This window comes from Hyla sarda, chromosome 4, assembly GCF_029499605.1.
Source record: "Hyla sarda isolate aHylSar1 chromosome 4, aHylSar1.hap1, whole genome shotgun sequence".
Classification (NCBI taxonomy): domain Eukaryota; kingdom Metazoa; phylum Chordata; class Amphibia; order Anura; family Hylidae; genus Hyla; species Hyla sarda.
This window is the reverse complement of record NC_079192.1, coordinates 97,463,645-97,485,785: the sequence shown is the minus strand read 5'-3', so window position 1 is coordinate 97,485,785 and position 22,141 is coordinate 97,463,645. Positions and strand designations below refer to the sequence as shown.

The window sequence follows — 22,141 nt, the reverse complement described above, 5'->3', positions numbered from 1 at the left end:
CTGCACGGGAGCCCCCAGGTCACTGAGGGTCTCAACCTGACAGGGCCTAAGGGTAGTACAGGACCATGTCTTGTACTGGGACATTACACATATAAATAACTAGCTATACTAAAAAAGTACTACTAATAAAACTACTAAAAAACTACTACTAATAAAACTACTAAAAAACTACTATTAATAAAAGTACTAAAAAACTACTTGAAGGGGTTGTGTCACAAAGCAAAGTTGATAAAAATTAGATGTGTACCACATGCATATATGTAAAGAAGAACAAATCATGCCTTTTTTATTTAAAATATTATACATCCCCATAGAGTTCTTCTCCCCCATAGATCTGATCACTTCCTGGTTTCCTCTCTGGGCTCTGACCCTGCTGTTGCCAGGCAACAGAGCACACAGTTTCCCACAATCCCTCCTGCTTACATGCATAGTGGTGACCAACTACCATTATTTTCAGGAGACTGAAGTTGAACTGAGCATGTGTGACCCTGAGTAGGTCGTAACCATTGGCAACAGTTATCAAAAAAAAGCAGGCACATGGGGGATTAGTAACCTTATATCTGTTACGCCGAGCGCTCCGGGTCCCTGCTCCTCCCCGGAGCGCTCGCGGCGTCTCTCTCTCTGCAGCGCCCCGGTCAGACCCGCTGACCGGGAGCGCTGCACTGACATTGCCGGCGGGGATGCGATTCGCATAGCGGGACGCGCCCGCTCGCGAATCGCATCCCAAGTCACTTACCCGTCCCGGTCCCCGGCTGTCATGTTCTGGCACGCGCGGCTCCGCTCTCTAGGGTGCGCGCGCGCGCCAGCTCTCGGGCCAGTGCACCAATGATTGGTGCCTGGCCCAATCAGCCTAATTAGCTTCCACCTGCTCCCTGGCTATATCACCTCACTTCCCCTGCACTTCCCTGCCGGATCTTGTTGCCTTGTGCCAGTGAAAGCGTTTAGTGTTGTCCAAAGCCTGTGTTCCAGATCTTCTGCTATCCACATTGACTACGAACCTTGCCGCCTGCCCCGACCTTCTGCTACGTCTGACCTTGCCTCTGCCTAGTCCTTCTGTCCCACGCCTTCTCAGCAGTCAGCGAGGTTGAGCCGTTGCCGGTGGATACGACCTGGTTGCTACCGCGGCAGCAAGACCATCCCGCTTTGCTGAATTTGGTGAATACCAGTAGCATCTTAGAACCAGTCCACCGACACGGTCCACGCCAATCCCTCGTTGACACAGAGGATCCACATCCAGCTAGCCAAATCGTGACAGTAGATCCGGCCATGGATCCCGCTGAGGTGCCGCTGCCAAGTCTCGCTGACCTACCCACGGTGGTCACCCAGCAATCGCAGCAAATTGCCCAACAAGGACAGCAGCTGTCGCAGTTGACCGCCACGTTACAGCAACTTCTGCCACTGCTACAGCAGCAACCATCTCCTCCGCCAGCTCCTGCACCTCCTCCGCAGCGAGTGGCCGCTCCTAGCCTCCGCTTGTCCCTGCCGGAAAAATTTGATGGGGACTCTAGACTCTGCCGTGGCTTTCTGTCTCAATGTTCCCTACATATGGAGATGTTGTCGGACCAATTTCCCACAGAACGGTCTTAGGTGGCGTTCGTAGTGAGTCTTCGTTCTGGAAAGGCCTTGTCTTGGGCCACACCGCTCTGGGACCGCAATGATCCTGCCACAGCCACAGTCCAGTCCTTCTTCTCTGAAGTCCGTAGTGTCTTCGAGGAACCAGCCCGAGCTTCTTCTGTCGAGACTGCCCTGCTGAACCTGGTCCAGGGTAATTCTTCAGTAGGCGAGTACGCCATCCAATTTCGTACTCTCGCTTCCGAATTATCTTGGAATAACGAGGCTCTCTGCGCGACCTTTAAAAAAGGCCTATCCAGTAACATCAAGGATGTGCTGGCCGCACGAGAGATTCCTGCCAACCTGCAAGAACTTATCCATTTGGCCACCCGCATTGACATGCGTTTTTCTGAGAGACACCAGGAGCTCCGCCAGGAAAAAGACCTTGATCTCTGGGCACCTCTCCCACAGTATCCTTTGCAATCTACCCCTGTGCCTCCCGCCGAGGAGGCTATGCAAGTGGATTGGTTTTGCCTGACCCAGGAAGAGAGGACTCGCCGTAGGGAAAAAAATCTTTGTCTGTACTGCGCTAGTACCGAACATTTCTTGGTGGATTGCCCTATTCGTCCTCCACGTCTGGGAAACGCAAGCACGCACCCAGCTCACGTGGGTGTGGCGTCTCTTGGTACGAAGTCTGCTTCTCCACGTCTCACTGTGCCCGTGAGGATTTCTCCTTCTGCCAACTCCTCCCTCTCAGCCGTGGCCTGCTTGGACTCTGGTGCTTCTGGAAATTTTATTCTGGACTCTTTGGTGAATAAGTTCTGCATCCCGGTGACCCGTCTCGTCAAGCCGCTCTACATTTCTTCGGTCAACGGAGTGAAGTTGGACTGTACTGTGCGTTACCGCACAGAATCCCTCTTCATGTGCATTGGACCCCATCACGAAAAGATTGAATTTTTCGTCCTTCCCAACTGCACCTCTGAAGTCCTCCTCGGTCTGCCATGGCTCCAGCATCATTCTACCACCCTTGACTGGACCACCGGGGAGATCAAGAATTGGGGTTCTGCTTGCCGTAAGAAATGCCTCACCTCTGCTCCCAGTCCCGTCTGTCGGGCCTCAGTGTCTCCTCCTGTGCCTGGTCTCCCCAAGGCCTATCAGGACTGTGCCGTGCCTCCTCATAGCCCCCGTCCTGGTGACACTATGCCCCGTGACAAGCTTCACCCTCTGCCCCCCCTCCCCATTCCCACTTCTTCTGAACTACCTGCCGCTGGTATAGCTACCCAGGACTTCTTTTTTCAGAAGGAGACTCTTTTAGTCTCCTTGTCCCTCTTTTGAAGGGACAAGGAGACAAAAAGAGGGGGGTACCTAAGGGGGGGGGGTACTGTTATGCCGAGCGCTCCGGGTCCCTGCTCCTCCCCGGAGCGCTCGCGGCGTCTCTCTCTCTGCAGCGCCCCGGTCAGACCCGCTGACCGGGAGCGCTGCACTGACATTACCGGTGGGGATGCGATTCGCATAGCAGGACGCGCCCGCTCGCGAATCGCATCCCAAGTCATTTACCCGTCCCGGTCCCCGGCTGTCATGTTCTGGCGCGCGCGGCTCCGCTCTCTAGGGCGCGCGCGCGCGCCAGCTCTCTGAGATTTAAAGGGCCAGTGCACCAATGATTGGTGCCTGGCCCAATCAGCCTAATTAGCTTCCACCTGCTCCCTGGCTATATTACCTCACTTCCCCTGCACTTCCCTGCCAGATCTTGTTGCCTTGTGCCAGTGAAAGCGTTTAGTGTTGTCCAAAGCCTGTGTTCCAGATCTTCTGCTATCCACATTGACTACGAACCTTGCCGCCTGCCCCGACCTTCTGCTACGTTTGACCTTGCCTCTGCCTAGTCCTTCTGTCCCACGTCTTCTCAGCAGTCAGCGAGGTTGAGCCGTTGCCGGTGGATACGACCTGGTTGCTACCGCCGCAGCAAGACCATCCCGCTTTGCGGCGGGCTCTGGTGAAAACCAGTAGCAACTTAGAACCGGTCCACCGACACGGTCCACGCCAATCCCTCGCTGACACAGAGGATCCACATCCAGCTAGCCGAATCGTGACAATATCTCTCAAACAGGACATTTTCAGTAATGCTTGTACATTGGAAATATGTTTTATTTCACATAAGGCATCAGTGTAGACCTTTTTTTCTTAAAAGAACAAACCCTTTAAGGAAGTGTTCTGACTATGAACATATAGCATTATAGCTAGTGTTGAGCAGCATAAGCCATATTCGAATTCGCGATATTTCGCGAATATATGGACAAATATTCGTCATATATTTGCTAAATTCGCATATTCGTAGTATTCGCGTAATATTTTCGCATATGCAAATGTTCCCATATGCGTAAATTCGTACGCCAGTCTCACACAGTAGTATTAGAGCCTTCTTTAGACCGCACAAGCTGGAAGCAGAGAGGGATGATCACTGTTATGTGTACTGTGAAAAAAAACAAAAAACAATATTCGTAATTACGAATATATAGTGCTATATTCGCGAATATTCGCAAATTCGCAAATATTCGCAAATTCGCAAATATGCGATATTCGCAAATAAAATTCCGAATTGCGAATATTCGCGAGCAACACTAATTACAGCATATCCACAGAAGAGATAGATGGAGGTCATCGGGAAATCCCAAAGCTGCAGGTGTGTCCGCCATGTATCTGACAGACAAGTCAATGTGAGTTACAAAAACAGCAGCTCAAGCAGAAATAATAGGAATATTGAATCATCTAAGGCCTATACTAGAGCCATCCAAGCTATTATATTCTTTATTATAATATGCAGCTAATGTGTTTTATCCCTATATTTGGGCATAATAATAAAAAAAACTCTCCTAACCACAAGCTCATCATTGCACAACATCTAATACAGATTTCAATCAATAAATAGTTATTTTATTAGAAAAAAGGCGACTGGCACTGATATCTCTGCCAGCCATAAATATTAAATAATAGTCTTCTTTCGCCCGACTATTCAAATGGCCAATGCATCCATTACAGGCACTTTAAGCTTGGATTAATGTGCATGTTAACTCTATAGAGGCTGGATGAGATATATGGCTATGAGACATCAATGGTCTCTGACGCATTTCAAGGCAAAATACGGAACCAAGCCAGAAAATACCACTAGTCCATTCTATGTTTCCCGAGACAATAGACGTCAGTATAGACCAGTGTTTCCCAACCAGGGTGCCTCTAGTCTAGCTGTTGCAAAACTACAACTCCTAGCATGCCCAGACTGCCGTTGGCAGTCTGGGCATGCTAGGAGTTGTAGTTTTGCAACAGCTGGAGGAACCCTGTTTAGGAAACACTGGTATAGAATTTAGGCTGTGAGTAAACACCATTGAAATTTTCAAGATCAAATGAAATAGATGGCAATCTATCAATCACCATAATATTGTGGTCCAGGACGAACATTGTATGTTGAGACCATTGATATCTAGATAACAAACACAGATGAAGTTAGTCCTTACATATAAAAGTCACAAATAGCTGGTAGAAGTCTATGCTTAGTGGACAGAATCTTCTTTGGGGTCCTGTACCTCAGTGTACTGGACATACAAAATGGAGCTGCCCTCACCTGGTGTCCAAAGAAGCAGCAGGTCCTGACACAGGTAAACAGCAGTTCAGTACCGCACTATACTGTAGGGGGCGCTACCAGACATCCTGTCAGTGTATGCACTTCAGTTATACAGGTGTTTTTCCAGTGAGATGCCTATTCTGATCGGTCAGTACTTCCAGCCATTGACACGTTTCGCAGATCTGGACTGTCCGTAGCATTGTATGCTGAATATGGCTTCAAGTTACTATGTTGAAAATATTGTAAACTGAGACCATTGTAACTTTAGGGATTGCTGTATATATCTCTTGCAGCCTGCAATACAGGTAGTTAAAGGGGTTATCCAGCAAAAAACTTTTTTATATATATCGACGGGCTCCAGGAAGTTAAACAGATTTGTAAATTACTTCTATTAAAAAATATTAATCCTTTCAGTACTTATGAGCTTCTGAAGTTAAGGTTGTTCTTTTCTGTTTAAGTGCTCTCTGGTGACACATGTCACGGGATCCGCCCAGTTTAGAAGCAAATCCCCATAGAAAACCTCTTCTAAACTGGGCAGTTCCCGAGACACGTGTCATCAGAGAGCACATTTTTTAATAGAAGTAATTTACAAATCTGTTTAACTTTCAGAGCCAGTTGATATATTTAAAAAAGTTTTTTCCTGAATAACCCCTTTAATCCCTTTACTACCCTATGCTACCAAGGATATCACCTAATACGACAGGATTTGGACATTTTCCAATGAGATTACAGGAAAGAACTGTCATTAACTATAAGAAGATGAAATTGTGAGTATGGATGTGGCCCAGAAATTGTCTTTCAAAAGGGTCCTTGGTCGTCGTTGTTCATCCTTACAAAGAATAGGTGATAAGTGCTAACTGATGGGGATCTGACCACTTGGACCAACTCAATCACAGGATCAAAGGGACTGTTTGAATGAATCGGTGATTAAAGGGGTACTCCGGTGGAATATTTTTTTTTTAAATCAAAAGAAAGTTAAACAGATTTGTAAATGACTTCTATTTAAAAATTTTAATCCTTCAGGTACTTATCAGCTGTTGTATGCTCCAGGGGAACTTCTTTTCTTTTTGAATTTCTTTTCTGTCTGACCACAGTGCTCTCTACTGACACCTCTGTCCGTGTCAGGAACTGTCCAGAGCAGTATTTTCTATCCCCCTCTCTTTTTATATACTATTGCTTAATATACTGATACAAAATAGCTTGCATAAACTATGTGGTAAAATAGATATAGTTAGAGTACCTCAGGTACTGCTGACCTTTCACTTTAGAGGTGAGGACCTCTGCATCTGGAACCCCGACTATAAAAATGTTTTACATTTCCATAAGACATGTCAGAAGTTATTTTTAAACATAGAAACATAGAATGTCAAAAATCTGAAGAAAATGGAACAGCCAGTCACTCACCAAATAGTTCTTTCTTTAGGCTTTATTTCATGCCGGACGAAGCACTTAAGTGTGCGAAACGGAGCTTGTTGCCACTGTACCCCAATGCTCTTCCCTTTGTATTCCCCGTGTATGTGAGTATTACTATGGCATGAAATAAAGCCTGAAGAAAGAACTATTTGTTGAGTGACTGGCTGTTCCCTTTTCTTCTGATTTTTGATGTGAACCTGCTATACATTCCTATAGCCAGAGCACCACCAATACAACATTAGCAAGAACCAATACTACAGAGCCCTGGTCCCGATATCCCCAGCAAAAAAAGGGGGATAGCTGCAGTGCGAATGGACTATTTCTGTGTGTTTTTTGAAACATAGAATGTATCGGCAGATAAGAACCATGTGGCCCATCTAGTCTGCCCAATAATCTGAATCCTATCAATAGTCCCTGGCCCTATCTTATATGAAGGATAGCGTTATACCTATCCCATGCATGCTTAAACTCCTTCACTGTATTTGTAGCTACCACTTCAGCAGGAAGGCTATTCCATGCAGCCACTATTCTCTCAGTAAAGTAATACTTTCTCATATTACTGCAGAAACCTTTGCCCCTCTAATTTAAAACTATGTCCTATTGTGGTAGTTTTTCTTCTTTGAAATATGCTCTCCTCCTTTACCGTGTTGATTCCCTTTATGTATTTAAGTCTCTATCATATCCCCTCTCTCTTTCCTTTCTTCCAATCTATACATGTTAAGGTCCTTTAACCTTTCCTGGTAAGTTTTATCCTGCAATCCATGTACTAGTTTAGTATCTTCTCTGAACTCTCTCTAGAGTATCTATATCCTTCTGGAGATACGGCCTCCAGTACTGCACACAATACTCCAAGTGAGGTCTCATCATTGTTCTGTACAGCGGCATGAGCACTTCTCTCTTTCTACTGCTTATACCTCTCCCTATACATCCAAGCATTCTGCTAGCATTTCCTGCTGCTCTATTACATTGTCTTCCTACCTTTAAGTCTTCTGAAATAATTGCTCCTAAATCCCTTTCCTCAGATACTAAGGTCAGAACTGTGTCAAATATTCTATATTCTGCCCGAGGGTTTTTACGCCCCAGGTGCATTTTCTTGCACTTGTCCACATAAAATTTCAGTTGCCAGAGTTCGGACCATTTTTCTAGTTTGCCTAAATCCTTTTCCATTAGGCGTATCCCTCCAGGAACATCAACCCTGTTACATATCTTTGTCATGAGCAAAAAGACATACCTTACCATCGAGACCTTTTGCGATATCACTAATGAAGATATTAAACATAACTGGTCCCAGTACAGATCCCTGAGGTCCCCACTGGTAACAAGACCTTGCTCTGAATATACTCCATTGACTACAACCCTCTGTTGTCTGTCATTCAGCCACTGCCTAATCCACTCAACAATATGGGAGTCCAAGCTCAATGATTGTCGTTTATTGATAAGTCTTCTATGTGGGACAGTGTCTAAAGCCTTACTAAAATCTATGCAATAAACAACCACTTTTTTTCACCAAGCCTGTGTGCTGTTGGAGTCTGGATTTTCTTACTAAAATCTAGATATGCGATGCTACTGCCCCTCCGTCATCTATTATTTTAGTCACCCAGTCAAAAAAAAAAAATAAGATTTGTATGACATGATCTCCCTGAAGTAAACCCATGTTGTTTTTCATCTTCTTCCACAATCCTATCCTTTAGTATCCTATCCAATCTACCAGGACGATTCATGTTACCAGTGATTGGTTAAATAAATCTGTTAGCCTAGGTTCAGACAACGGAATCTCCGGGCAGAAAATTTCCGCCCGGAGATTCCGAGTGCGGCCAACGTTGACTGAATCAGTCGGCGCTAGGACCGCGCGGACACTGCTGTCTCCAATAGACTACAATGTGTTCCGCGCGGATTTCCGCCTGAAGAAAGAGCAACCCCTTTCTTCAGGCAGAAATTTCAAAGCGGATTTTCCGTACACAAATTCCGCTTCACAAATTCCGAAGTGTGAATTTGTGAACGGAAACCCATTCACTACACTATACATTTTAGCAAGCGGAATTTCCGCCTGCAATTTCAAAGAGGAATTGCAGGCGGAAATTCTGTAGTCTGAACCTAGCCTTAACGGTTTTGCTAGCTCACCACTAAGCTCTTTTAATAATTTTGGGTGTATCCCATCAGGCTCCTGTGACTTATTTGTCTTCACTTTAGATAGCAAACGTATAACCTCCTCCTCTGTAAAGTCACATGCATCAAACGATTCATTAGTCTTCCTCCCTAACGGAGGTCCTTTTCCTTCTTTTTCTTCTGTAAAAACTGAACAGAAGTATTCATTAAGACAGTCGGCTAGCCCTTTATTCTCTTCTACATACCTTCCTTCCTTTGTTTTTAATTTAGTTATTCCTTGTTTTAATTTCCTTTTTTCATTTATATATCTGAAGAATGTCTTATCCCCTTTTTCACAGACTGAGCTTTTTTTCTGCCTGCGCTTTAGAAGTTCTTACATCTTGCTTGGCCTCTTTCTGCCTAATCTTGTAAATTTCCCTATCTTCATTGCTCTGTTTTTTTTTATTTTTTATAATTACTAAATTCTAGTTTTTTGTTTTTTTAATGATTTTGGCCACTTCTGCTGAGTACCACAGTGGTCTCTTCCTTTTTCTGCTTTTAATGACAAATCTAATGCAAATTTCTGTTGCCTTCAATAATGCATCTTTTAAGTAGTCCCATTTCTCCTGGACTCCATGTAATCCGTTCCAGTCTGATAGGGACTCATTTATGACTAATCTCTGAAAAGTTGTTTTTTCTAAAATCTTAAACTTTTGTTTTTGTGTGGTGTGACTCCTCCACTGTTCTTATATTAAACCACACTGACTGGTGATCACTAGATCCCAAGCTTTCGCCTACAGTAACATTATATACCAAATCCCCATTTTAAACTTTAGGTAGCCTTTAACATATGGTCCCGAAATAAATAAAAAATTAAATCTCCAGTGATAAATGCCCTATTCTAAAGAGATCTATCATATCAATCTATGTAATATGAACCATCACTACAAAACTGAACATAAAATAAATATATAATACAATATGTAATACAACTCACAATTCTCTGTATAAGACAGTGTTTCCTAACCAGTGTGCCCCCAGTTGATGCAAAACTAAAACTCCCAGCATGCCCTGACAGCCTAAGGCTGTCCGGACATGCTGGGAGTTGTAGTTTTGCAACAGCTGAAGGCACACTGGTTAAGAAACATTGGTATAAAGTATGAATAAACAAAATGTAAATTGTGACATCCTGATCTGACTTGTTTAGATATATACTGTGTGCAGAATAAAATTCTAGAAAGTCATTGAAAAAAATACAAACAAAAACAACAAAACTTTTGTATTGCTAAAAAATTCCTGTGCAAAGTAGTAACGGCAAATGCAGAGCAGATTGTAATGCCTCTACACAGATGCAGGGCTGCAATATTTCTTATCTTGCTGTGTTATATACGGGAATTCACATAATGGAGGTTGGCAGAGCTGAAATACTACAGAGAACAATCATATGAATAATATAGGAGAATAGCAATGACTTTAACATCAGAAATTCATAGAAAAGTATGGACACATGGAGAGCAATACATACGGACACAGAAATCTCCACTTTCATAGTATCCCGGGCAACACTGTGACCTCCTTCTGTACATGGTCCGCAGGCCACGTCGGTAGGCTGTCTTATAACTTATCCTGTGCAGAAAAATGGGACAAATCTGGGTTACACAAGGCAGTTGGGCAAGCAAAATATTACATTTTTTGGAATGTACAAAAATGATGGCAGCTATGTGACAGCTTAGTATTATATATAAAAATATTAAAGGGTACCTTTAATCAAAAAAACTTTTGATATATTCTAGATTAATGTATGCAGAATAACTTTCCAATAGTATGTTATAAAATTATATGCTTCTTTCTTTTTAATTTTCCAGTCCTTTTTTTTATAGATTTCAGACTCATGCAGGAGTCCTAAATCTCAGACTGCAGCCGGGACACAGACAAGCTCAGCACTGCTCCCTGGCAGTGAGCAGGTGAGTTTGTCTGTGTTCCAGCTGCAGTCTGAGATTTAGGACTCCTGCATGAGTCTGAAATCTATAAAAAAAAAAAAAGGACTGGTAGGGAGACCCCTAGTGGACATTTTTTCAAAGTGGAAAATTAAAAAGAAAGAAGCATATTTTTTTATAACATGCTATTGGAAAGTTATTCTGCATACATTAATCTATAATATATCAAAAGTTATTTTGATGAAAGGTACCCTTTAATATACATACATACAGGGTGGGCCATTTATATGGATACACCTTAATAAAATGGAAATGGTTGGTGATATTAACTTCCTGTTTGTGGCACATTAGTATATCTGAGGGGGGAAACTTTTCAACCATGGCGGCCATTTTGAAGTCGGCCATTTTGAATCCAAATTTAGTTTTTTCAATAACAGCTGTTTGTCACCAAGGATATGGACAGCAGGATTGGAGGTTTTCTTCAGTGCACATTGTGCCACATGTATACATCTCTGGAGCAGCAGCTTCAGGGTGAATACCGCTGTGACAAATGTGAGCATGTTGCCCACCTGGAAGCTCGTATTAGAGATCTAGAGGAGCAAAATGCAACATTGAGGGCGATTGACAATCTTACAGAGCAAGCAGTTAGTGGGGTAGAAATGGAGGTTGGAGAAACTAGCCAGGAGGCCCAAGTAGGGAGCTGGGTTAATGTAGTTAGAGGGACTGGAAAGGGGGCAAGGAAAAGGAAGGTCACTTCTGCTTCTGATCTCCCAAGTAAAATTGCCAAGTTGGGCGATGATGCGAGGGCCTCAGTATCAGAGATGGCAACCCTAGTAGATACTGGTCTCCCTAACAGCCGGGGGAACAGCTCAACTAGTAGTGTGGGGGATGGTAACGCAGGTAGGCGAAGACAGTTAGTTGTGGTAGGGGACTCTATAATCAGGAAGACGGATAGAATAATTTGTCGCCAAGACCACCTCAACCGAATGGTTTGCTGTCTCCCTGGTGCCAGGGTTCGGCATGTGGTGGAAAGGGTGGACAAATTACTAGGGGGGGCTGGGGATGACCCAGCTGTCGTGGTCCATGTGGGAACCAACGACAGAATACATGGTAGGTGGAGGTCCTTGAAGAATAATTACAAGGAACTAGGTGCCAAGCTGAAGGGAAGGACCTCTAAGGTTGTGTTCTCTGGAATACTTCCTGTGCCATGCGCATCGCAGGAAAGACAGCGGGAGCTTAGGGAGTTAAATGCATGGCTTAAGTCATGGTGTGAGGGGGAAGGGTTTGGGTTTCTAGAGCACTGGGCTGACTTTTCATTGGGGTACAAACTCTATTCTACGGATAATTTGCACCTGAATGGAAGGGGGTCTGCTGTGCTGGGGGAGAGAATCCTGGAAGGGGTGGCTGAGTATTTAAACTAGGTGAGTGGGGGGAGGATAATAAAGCAAAGAAAGCAGACAGTGGGATGGATAGGTTAGAGAGGGGTCAGGACATAATGGCGGGTAGAGAGGAGTCCTGTGGGGGGAGGTTAAGAACAGTGGATAAGGAGATTCATGCGTTACAAACCAGCTGTAAAAATAAATGTAGCCCGAAAAATTGTAATCCCAATAATTCAAAAAATTCCATTAGCCCCAATAACTCAATAACTACAATAAGCCCCATTAACTCAAAAAATACCGTTAGCCCCAATAACTTAAATAACAACGTTAGACGCAATAACCCAAAAAATCCCATTAGCCCCAATAACTTAAATAATAACGTTAGACCCAATAACTCAAAAAATCCCATTAGCCCCAATAACTTAAATAGTACAATTAGCCCTTATAACTCAAATAATAACATTAACCCCAATAACTCTGAAAATCCCATTAGTGAGACTATATGTGTAAAACTTAATGGAAATGTAAAGTGTATGTTCACAAATGCCAGAAGCCTAGCAAATAAAATGGGGGAGCTTGAGGCCTTGATACTGGAGGAACATATTGATATAGTTGGGGTCACTGAGACATGGCTGGACTCCTCGCATGACTGGGCTGTTAATCTGCAGGGGTTTACATTGTTTTGAAAGGATAGAATGAACAGAAAAGGTGGTGGAGTCTGTCTGTATGTAAGAAGTGGTATGAAAGTCAGTGTGAACGATGCCATAGTGTGTGATGATTCTGAGGAGGTGGAATCACTGTGGGTAGAATTACAAAAGGAGGGAAATACTGAAAAAATAATATTTGGTGTAATTTACAGACCCCCTAATATCACTGAAGAGATAGAAGGTCGGCTGTATAAACAAATAGAGAGGGCCGCCCGGGCAGGTACAGTGGTAATAATGGGAGATTTTAACTATCCAGATATAGATTGGGGTCCGGGGTTGGCTAAAACTACAAAGGGGAGAAAATTCCTAAATTTATTGCAGGATAATTTTATGGGCCAGTTTGTGGAGGACCCAACAAGAAGTGATGCCTTGTTGGATCTGATCATTTCCAACAACGCAGAGCTGGTTGGTAAAGTAAATGTGCGGGAAAACCTTGGTAATAGCGACCACAATATAGTTACTTTTGACTTAAAATGTAGAAAACAAAGACAGACGGGGAAAGCAAAAACATATAACTTTAAAAAGGCAAACTTCCCTGGGCTGAGGGCTGCACTACAGGACATAGACTGGGGGGAGGTGTTCTCAAATACTGATACAGAAGGTAAATGGGACATCTTTAAATCAACTCTAAATAACTATACAGCTAAATATATACCAAAGGGGAACAAATATAAACGATTAAAACTAAATCCTACATGGCTGACAAATGAGGTTAAAAGAGCAATAAACAACAAAAAAATAGCCTTCAAAAAATACAAATCTGATGGGTCAGCTATAACATTTAAACAGTACAAGGAGCTTAATAAAATCTGTAAAAATGTAATAAAAACAGCAAAAATTCAAAATGAGAGACAGGTGGCCGAAAAAAGCAAAACTAATCCTAAATATTTTTTTAGATATATAAATACAAAAAAACCAAGGGCAGAGCATGTAGGACCCCTTAATAATGATAATGGGGAGGTTGTCACAGGCGATAAAGAGAAGGCGGAGCTACTGAATGGGTTCTTTAGTTCTGTATGTACTATGGAAGAAGGAGCTGACATTGGTCAGGTCAGTGCTGGTAACACATCATATAATGTATTGAACTGGCTTAATGTAGAGATGGTACAAGGTAAGTTAAGTAAAGTAAATGTAAGCAAATCTCCAGGGCCGGATGGACTACACCCAAGAGTTCTTAGAGAGGTAAGTTCAGTAATATCTGTACCCTTGTTCATGATATTTAGAGATTCTCTGGTGTCTGGTATTGTGCCAAGGGACTGGCGCAAGGCGAATGTGGTACCAATCTTCAAGAAGGGCTCTAGGTCTTCGCCAGGCAATTATAGACCGGTAAGTCTAACGTGCATTGTGGGTAAATTGTTTGAAGGACTTATAAGGGATTACATACAGGAATACATAGGGGATAATAGTATTATAAGTGATAGCCAGCATGGGTTTACTAAGGATAGAAGTTGTCAAACCAATCTAATTTGCTTTTATGAAGAGGTGAGTAGAAGCCTTGACAGAGGAATGGCTGTGGATATAGTGTTTCTGGATTTTGCTAAAGCGTTTGATACTGTCCCTCACAGACATCTGACAGGTAAGTTAAGGTCATTGGGCTTGGAAACTTTAGTTTGTAACTGGATTGAACACTGGCTCATGGATCGTACCCAGAGAGTGGTGGTAAATGATTCGTACTCTGATTGGTCCCCGGTTATTAGTGGTGTACCCCAAGGTTCAGTACTGGGCCCGCTGCTGTTTAATTTATTTATCAATGATATAGAGGATGGTATTAACAGCTCTGTTTCTATCTTTGCAGATGACACCAAGCTTTGTAGCACGGTACAGTCTATAGAGGATGTGCATAAGTTACAAGATGACTTGGATAGACTAAGTGTCTGGGCATCCACTTGGCAAATGAGGTTCAATGTGGATAAATGTAAAGTTATGCATCTGTGTACTAATAACCTGCATGCGTCGTATGTCTTAGGGGGGATTAAACTGGCAGAGTCACTGGTAGAGAAGGATCTGGGTGTACTTGTAGATCACAGACTACAAAATAGCATGCAATGTCAGGCTGCTTCTTCCAAAGCCGGCAGGATATTGTCATGTATAAAAAGAGGCATGGACTCGAGGGGCAGGGACATAATACTCCCCCTTTATAAGGCATTGGTACGGCCTCACCTGGAATATGCTGTTCAGTTTTGGTCGCCTGTTCATAAAAGGGACACTGCGGAGTTGGAAAGGGTGCAGAGACGCGCGACTAAACTAATATGGGGCATGGAACATCTTAGCTATGAGGAGCGATTAAAGGAGTTACAATTGTTTAGTCTTGAGAAGAGACGTTTAAGGGGGGATATGATAAACGTATATAAGTATATAAATGGCCCATACAAAAAATATGGAGAAAAACTGTTCCAGGTTAAACCCCCCCAAAGGACGAGGGGGCACTCCCTCCGTCTGGAGAAGAAAAGGTTTAGTCTAAAGGGGCGGCACGCCTTCTTTACCGTGAGGACTGTGAATTTATGAAACGGTCTACCTCAGGAACTGGTCACAGCAGGAACAATTAACAGCTTTAAAGCAGGGTTAGATACATTCCTGGAACAAAATAACATTAATGCTTATGCAGAATTATAAAACTACATCCCTTTCCCTTATCCCCTTACATCCTTCCCTTCAATCCCCTGGTTGGACTTGATGGACGTATGTCTTTTTCAACCATACTAACTATGTAACTATGTAACTATATGAAGAGGGTCATGTGACACATCAAACCAATTGGGAATTTCACAAGAAATACAATGATGTGCTTGGTTTTTAACATAACTTTATTCTTTCATGAGTTATTCACAAGTTTCTCTTTGTTTACAGCCATTGACATGTCGTTGAGGTTAACAAGTGAGGAGCAGATAGAAATTGTGTTGATGTCTGGTGAACGCAGTAACCGGGTCATTGCAGCAGATTTCAATGCAAGACACCCTATGAGACCACCCATCTCCCATGCTACAGTTAGCAAACTGCTTGCTAAGTTTCGTGAAACTGGTTCAGTGTTGGATTTGCCAAAATGTGGATGCATGAAATCTATCACTAATGAAGAAACATCAGTGGCTGTCCTAGCTTCATTCAACAAGAACCCACAGCGTAGCACTGGCCGCATGTCACTGGAGAGTGGCATTAGTCGAACATCCCTTCTGCGGATATTAGCTACTCACAAATGGCACCCTTACAAACTCCAGCTACTGCAGCATCTCAACGAGGATGACCCAGATCGGCGCACTGAATTTGCAGAACGGGCAAAACAAAAATTGGAACAGGACCCTCAGTTTACGCAGAAGATTTTGTTCAGTGATGAGGCAAACTTTTATGTGAATGGTGAAGTTAACAAACAAAACCATCGCTATTGGTCTGACACTAACACAAAAATTGATGGTATGGTGTGGTATATGGGGTACAAAGATTGTGGGGCCATTCATCAATGGAAACCTCAAGGCCACTGGATATGCGAAATTGCTACATGATAATGTGTTTCCGTCTTTATGCACTGAAGCTGGCACGTTCCCTGAATTTTTCCAGCAAGATGGTGCATTCCTAGATGAAAAGTTTCCTGGAAAGTGGATTGGTCGTCGTGGGCCAGTTGAATGGCCCCCAAGGTTTCCTGATCTGACCCCCCTTAGACTTTTATCTTTGGGATCATCTGAAGGCAATTGTCTATGCTGTGAAGATACGAGATGTGCAGCACCTGAAACTACGGATACTGGAAGCCTGTTCTAGCATTTCTCCTGCGGTGTTGCTATCAGTGTGTGAAGAGTGGGAGAAGAGGGTTGCATTGACAATCCAACACAATGGGCAGCACATTGAACACATTTTATAAGTGGTCAGAAACTAGTAAATAACTCATGAAAGAATAAAGTTAAGTTAAAACCAAGCACATCATTGTTTTTCTTGTGAAATTCCCAATAAGTTTGATGTGTGACATGACCCTCTTCCTATTGAAAAAACAAAAGTTGGATTCAAAATGTCCGACTTCAAAATGGCTGCAATGGTCACCACCCATCTTGAAAAGTTTCCCCCCTCACATATACTAATGTGCCACAAACAGGAAGTTAATATCACCAACCATTCCCATTTTGTTAAGGTGTATCCATATAAATGCCCCCCCCCCCCCCCCCCGTATATGCACACCGATCTAAACTGCCTCTACCAGCTTGCATCATAATGCACCTTGGTGTCATCTCTCCCCCAGGGAAGCAACTTATCCATCTATCCTCATAATGTAAAAAAGAGATTGATAATGTAAGAATAAAGTCCAGCTCACTTCTCTCTCGGCTAGGCACCCAGCAATACCAAGAAACTGAAGATGGTCCAGCACTTCGCTAAATGCAGCTTTATTGCAGATTATAACACACATTAAAACGACTTTACCAACAGACGCGTTTTGAGCGCTCTTCCTCCGTGATGTCAGTTCAATCTCAGGTGAGGCTTTAATACCTGTTTGCAGGCGGAGTAAGAATACTCCAAATACCTCCCACCTCACAGGAGATGTAACCAACTTGGTAATAGTTGAATAATATGTTAAAATACATAAAATCAACAAAGTTCAGACATGGATGGATTAGAGTACATACAAAAAAAGAAAAGGAAGCAGAATCAATCAGTAATGAAATAATTATTCATGTCGGACATTTAGACCTGATGGGGCACGTGTCCCCAACGTGAATTGGCAAAATGCCTCTCTGTCAGCCAACTTTTTCCGTAAGCATCCCTTTCTTATTCCAGTATACACATGTTCTATAGCGTGGATCTTAAATGCATTTAGATCGCCCGCATGTACAGAATGGAAATGTGCTGATGCAGCAGACCTGTGTCGAACAGCAGTAGAACTACCATCATTGAGATGTTCTAGTGCTCGGGTTTTTAATTTGCGTCTGGTGTAACCCACATATTTTAAATTGCATGCAATACATTCAATGATATAGACTACATTGCTATAATTACAATTAATGTGGTATTTTATTTGGAAGGTTTTAGTGCCATCCACATTCTCAAAATATTTAGTGGGCTTTGCATAATGACAAGTGCGACAGATTTCGTGGCCACATTTGAAAAAGCCCTTCTTGGCTAACCAGCTGCTACTGGGGTTTGTTTAGGTGTGCACAATACTAGGAGATAACTGATCTCCCAAGGTGGGTGCCCTTTTGGAAACCACATGGCATCCTTCACATAATATATTGGACAACACCTTGTCTTGTTTTAAACAGTTTAGATGTACTGTTTGAGTACTATATTCTTCACACTATTAAAGTGGAGGGGAAAAGTAAGTGCAAGAACCAGTTTTTGGAATTTGGTTCTGGTTGGATGTAAGGGATAAACAGGGCTGACAGAGAGGCATTTTGGCAATTCACGTTGAGGACACGTGCCCCATCGGGTTTAAATGTCCGTTGTGAATTATTATTTCATTACTGATTGATTCTGCTTCCCTTTCTTATCTTATCCATCCATGTCTGAAATTTGTTGATTTTATGTATTTTAACATGTTGTTCCACTATTAGTTGGTTACATCTCCGGTGAGGTGGGAGGTATTTTGAGTATTCTTACTCTGCCCCGCAAATAGCTATTTAAGCCTCGCCTGAGATGGAACTGCCGTCACCGAGGAAGAGCGCATGCGCTCGAAACGCGTCTGTTGGTATAGTCGTTTTAAAGTGTGTTGTGATCTGCAATAAAGCTGGATTTAACAAAGTACTGGACAATCTTCCATTTCTTGGTAAAAGAGAGATTGATGCCTCAGACCAGGCCGCATTCTTCCATTGATTCATGGTCTAGTTCTAATGCTCATGTGCCCACTGTAGGTACTTTGAGCAGGGCACAGGGGTCACCATGACCAGTGTACAGCTACACAGCTCCATACACAGTAAGCTGTGATGCACTGTATATTCACTCCTTTGTAGTGTTGGATGGGGTAATGTGTGTATTAACCTCTTCATGACGCCAGGGCGTGGTTGACCTATACACCACCCGAGGTAGACCAGCTTCACCTGTGCCAGGCACAGGGCAAATAATCACTCCGGCGAAAGGTTACGGTTAACTGGTATTCTTTACTGAGGTAGACAAGGTGTTAAAGTCCATATAGCTCAGATAGGCACTAAGGAGACGCAGGGGGAACTTAGGGAAGCTTATCGGCTTGCTTGGACTTTTAGTCGCAGTTGCATAGACTGATGCAGCCGTGCTGGAATTTAGTAATTGACACACTTGACTTGACTACGTGGACTCGACTAGACTTCAGAAAAATCCCCACTATGTTTAGGTCCTCCCGTTGGCTTTGACTTTCACCCATGGTGCAGGGGTTAACTTGAAGTAGAAACATGGTTGCTGGACCAGACCTCAGGCCTCCTTCAGGAACTCTCCACAGACTCCTCAGACTTATCTTCTCTGTGCCTCAGCAAAGACTGAACTAGAGAGCTGAACCCTGACCACACTATATAAGGGGGACAGTTTAGATAGATCCCATTGGTCACTGACAAACCACCTGTTCACCTTGAATACTATCCTTGACAACAAAGGCTCCTTATGAACATAGATTTAAGGTAACGTACATATGAAACACAACATATTAACTTTTACTGTATTTACCAAGTGCATTCTGTAGTGCAATAAAGAGAGTTCTAGGAAGAGGGGACCCATGACGGACATCAAGCAGGCTCTGCCAGCCAGGATGGGCAGAAGTACACAGGAGTAGATGACTCTGTACTTGGTAACCACACCTTTCTATCATAGGAAGCAGTAACTTTTTCAGAAATTGGTGCTTCAGTAACTTTTCTGAGGGATCAGACCAGACGGCCTAACCTTTGATCCCTATGCACATGCATAAGCCATGGGCATTTATGACCCTGTCATCTGTTCACCATTTTGCTTCCTTGGACCAATTATGATAGGTACTACCCAATGCTTCGACCCAGTGATCTAGCCAAACAATTTGGCCTTTGTCAGATTAGTTCAGATCTTTACACTTGCCCAAATTTGCTACTTCCAACACAATAACCTCAAGACCTGACAGTTCATCTGTTACCAAGTATATCCCACCAATTAACAGGGGCCATTGTCACTAGTATGACCCTTTTCCACAATGGAGAAACAAGTATGTGTTTCCAAAATAGGGTCGAGATACCAATTTCCCAGATACAGTCCTGATTTTAAGAGTACAATTCTAATAGTGAAGGACTGGAACAGAAGCCCCTCCTGTCATGGACCACTTTCATCTTCAGCACATAACCTTTCCCCCAATCTATGCTTTAGTGGCATTGGCCGAAATGTGGTCTGAGTAAATTGGACAGTGAATTGATAGTTGGTGCCAGACAGGATGTCTGAAATATCTCACTAACTGCTGATCGGAGATTTTCATGCATAATTGTGAATAACCATGTAATACAGTGGTATATGGAGAAGCAATGTCAATGGACAACATGTCAAACCTTGAGGTAAATAGATTACAGTAGAAGGCCTCACCATTTCCCTATTCTGTCAGAAACTACTCAAACTATTGCAGAAAAATCTATAATTTATGGACACACACTACCCAACTTCTGATGTCTACCCTAGGGGATACATGCCATGTCTCTAGAGTGAACCTCAAGATGTGCAGTTTTTATCACAACCTTGAAGAGTACTTAAAGGGGTACTCCGCTGCTCAGCATTTGGAACAAACTGTTCCAAATGCTGGAGCCAGCGCCGGGAGCTTGTAAGGTCATAGCCCCGCTCCCTCATGATGTCATGCTCCCCACCCCCTCAATGCAAGTCTATGGGAGGGGGTGTTATGGCTGGCATGCCCCCTCCCATAGAATTGCATTGAGGGGGCTGGGCTTGATGGCATGAGTGGCAGCATATTTTACAGTGCGGATCCGCCGACAATGGACCCTACAGTGCTGCCTCTATCCACCGCTACGAGCAGACACGCTTCAAGGTGCATGTTCGCTGTGCGCATGTGCGGTATACTCGCACACATCGCAGCCGCTCCTCCTGTTCCCTGAACTAGGCCCAGAGCAGCCGCGATGTGTGCAAGTATACTGTGCATGGGGGGCGCGGCGAACATGCACATCAAAGTGTGTCTGTTCGTAGCGGTGGATTGCCACTATGAGCAAACACAGGTGGAGGCCGCACTGAAGGGTCCATTGTTGGCGGATCCGCACCGTAAAATACCCTGCGGATCTGTCCATGTGAAAAAACTGTGCGTACATGTATGCCTTGTGTCTTGAGGGCTCATTTACATGGACGGATCCGCAGCGTATTTTATGGTGCAGATCCTTCCGTGTAAATGAGCCCTCAAGACACAAGGCATACATGTACGCACAGTGCCTTCTCCTACTCCCTCGGCTAATGCCAGACATCACCAATCAGGCTGATGTCGAATAGGAGTGGGGCAGAGGTGTGGCCAGGGGCCGACTGGGGGCCCTTGCTTTATTTGGTCCGGGGGCCCTGAATGTTGTCAGTCCGCCCCTGAGTAGGGGGTACTTGGTGTACATATGCTGAGAAACGCTTATGGCACCATATCTTTTCAGAAAGGTTCCACAAACATGGAAATGAGTTGCGTTTACTCCAATGGCCTGCAGTCACGGGGCCTTAATCTACATCTGGGTGTGGTAAAACAGGAGATTCATGATACTAATGTTAAAAAGACAAGTCTTTAGCAGCTGTGTGATGCTATAGACTAAAATCACTATGGACTGAATTCTCTAAAGATCTCCATAGACTTGAAAGTGAAAAGTCATCCGTACCTGACAATTTTGGTGGGACCAAATCTTTATGTATACGGGAGCCTAATGACTTTCTCCTAAAACATGATGTTGGGGGTAGAGAAGAATCGGGCATGTTGGATTTCAACTGCCTAATCTATTTGCTTTCTAGGAGATGAGCCACATGCCACAGATGTGTCTGGCAGCAGCCGATCTCTCCACATTCACATAAAAACACATGCTGAACATTCAAGTGTATGGGGTGAATTGGAGAGATAGCTGCTGGCCGAAGCAATGGAAGGGAGGTCCTCAGTACAGAACAGTGAATATCCACTGTGTATAATAAGTTTGGTCATCTAACCCCACTGTTATGCACAATACAATGAAATATGCAGGATCATACCGGACAATAACATACCTGTGTCTTGTGCATTTGAACCAGTTGAGGATATCTGTGCAGCGAGTGTAATAAATCTGATCAAATGGGTGAGCGTAGGATTCCTGCACGGTTACAGCATAGCTGGAAGAGAGAAGAGGAGGAGGTTAATGGATTCTGGAAACTTGGAAAGATTTTTGTGTAGATCAGCAATAGGGGAGGCTGTAATCTCATCAAAAGGGAAAGATGGTCTTAATTACTCTTAAAATATGAGACATTTTGCCTGCCACCACATTTACTAGTGAATGTCACTGTACTCTTTCAATAAGTATTATCACAGTGACTGAAGAGAGCAACCATTCCTGGCACTTTGACTCAACT

At 43.5% G+C, this 22,141-nt stretch overlaps 1 protein-coding gene across 11 annotated transcripts in view; it reads right to left on the bottom strand.

Annotated features, from left to right (window-relative positions):
- MEGF11 (multiple EGF like domains 11) overlaps positions 1-22,141 on the bottom strand; it is a 581,277-nt gene that overhangs the window by 406,241 nt on the left and 152,895 nt on the right. For all 11 annotated transcript variants that reach the window (XM_056571698.1, XM_056571686.1, XM_056571690.1 and 8 more), the window contains 2 exons: positions 21,803-21,904; positions 10,188-10,288 (listed from right to left, as the gene is read on the bottom strand). In XM_056571698.1, coding sequence (XP_056427673.1) covers positions 10,188-10,288; positions 21,803-21,904 — 203 coding nt within the window. The remainder of the gene's footprint in view (positions 1-10,187; positions 10,289-21,802; positions 21,905-22,141) is intronic.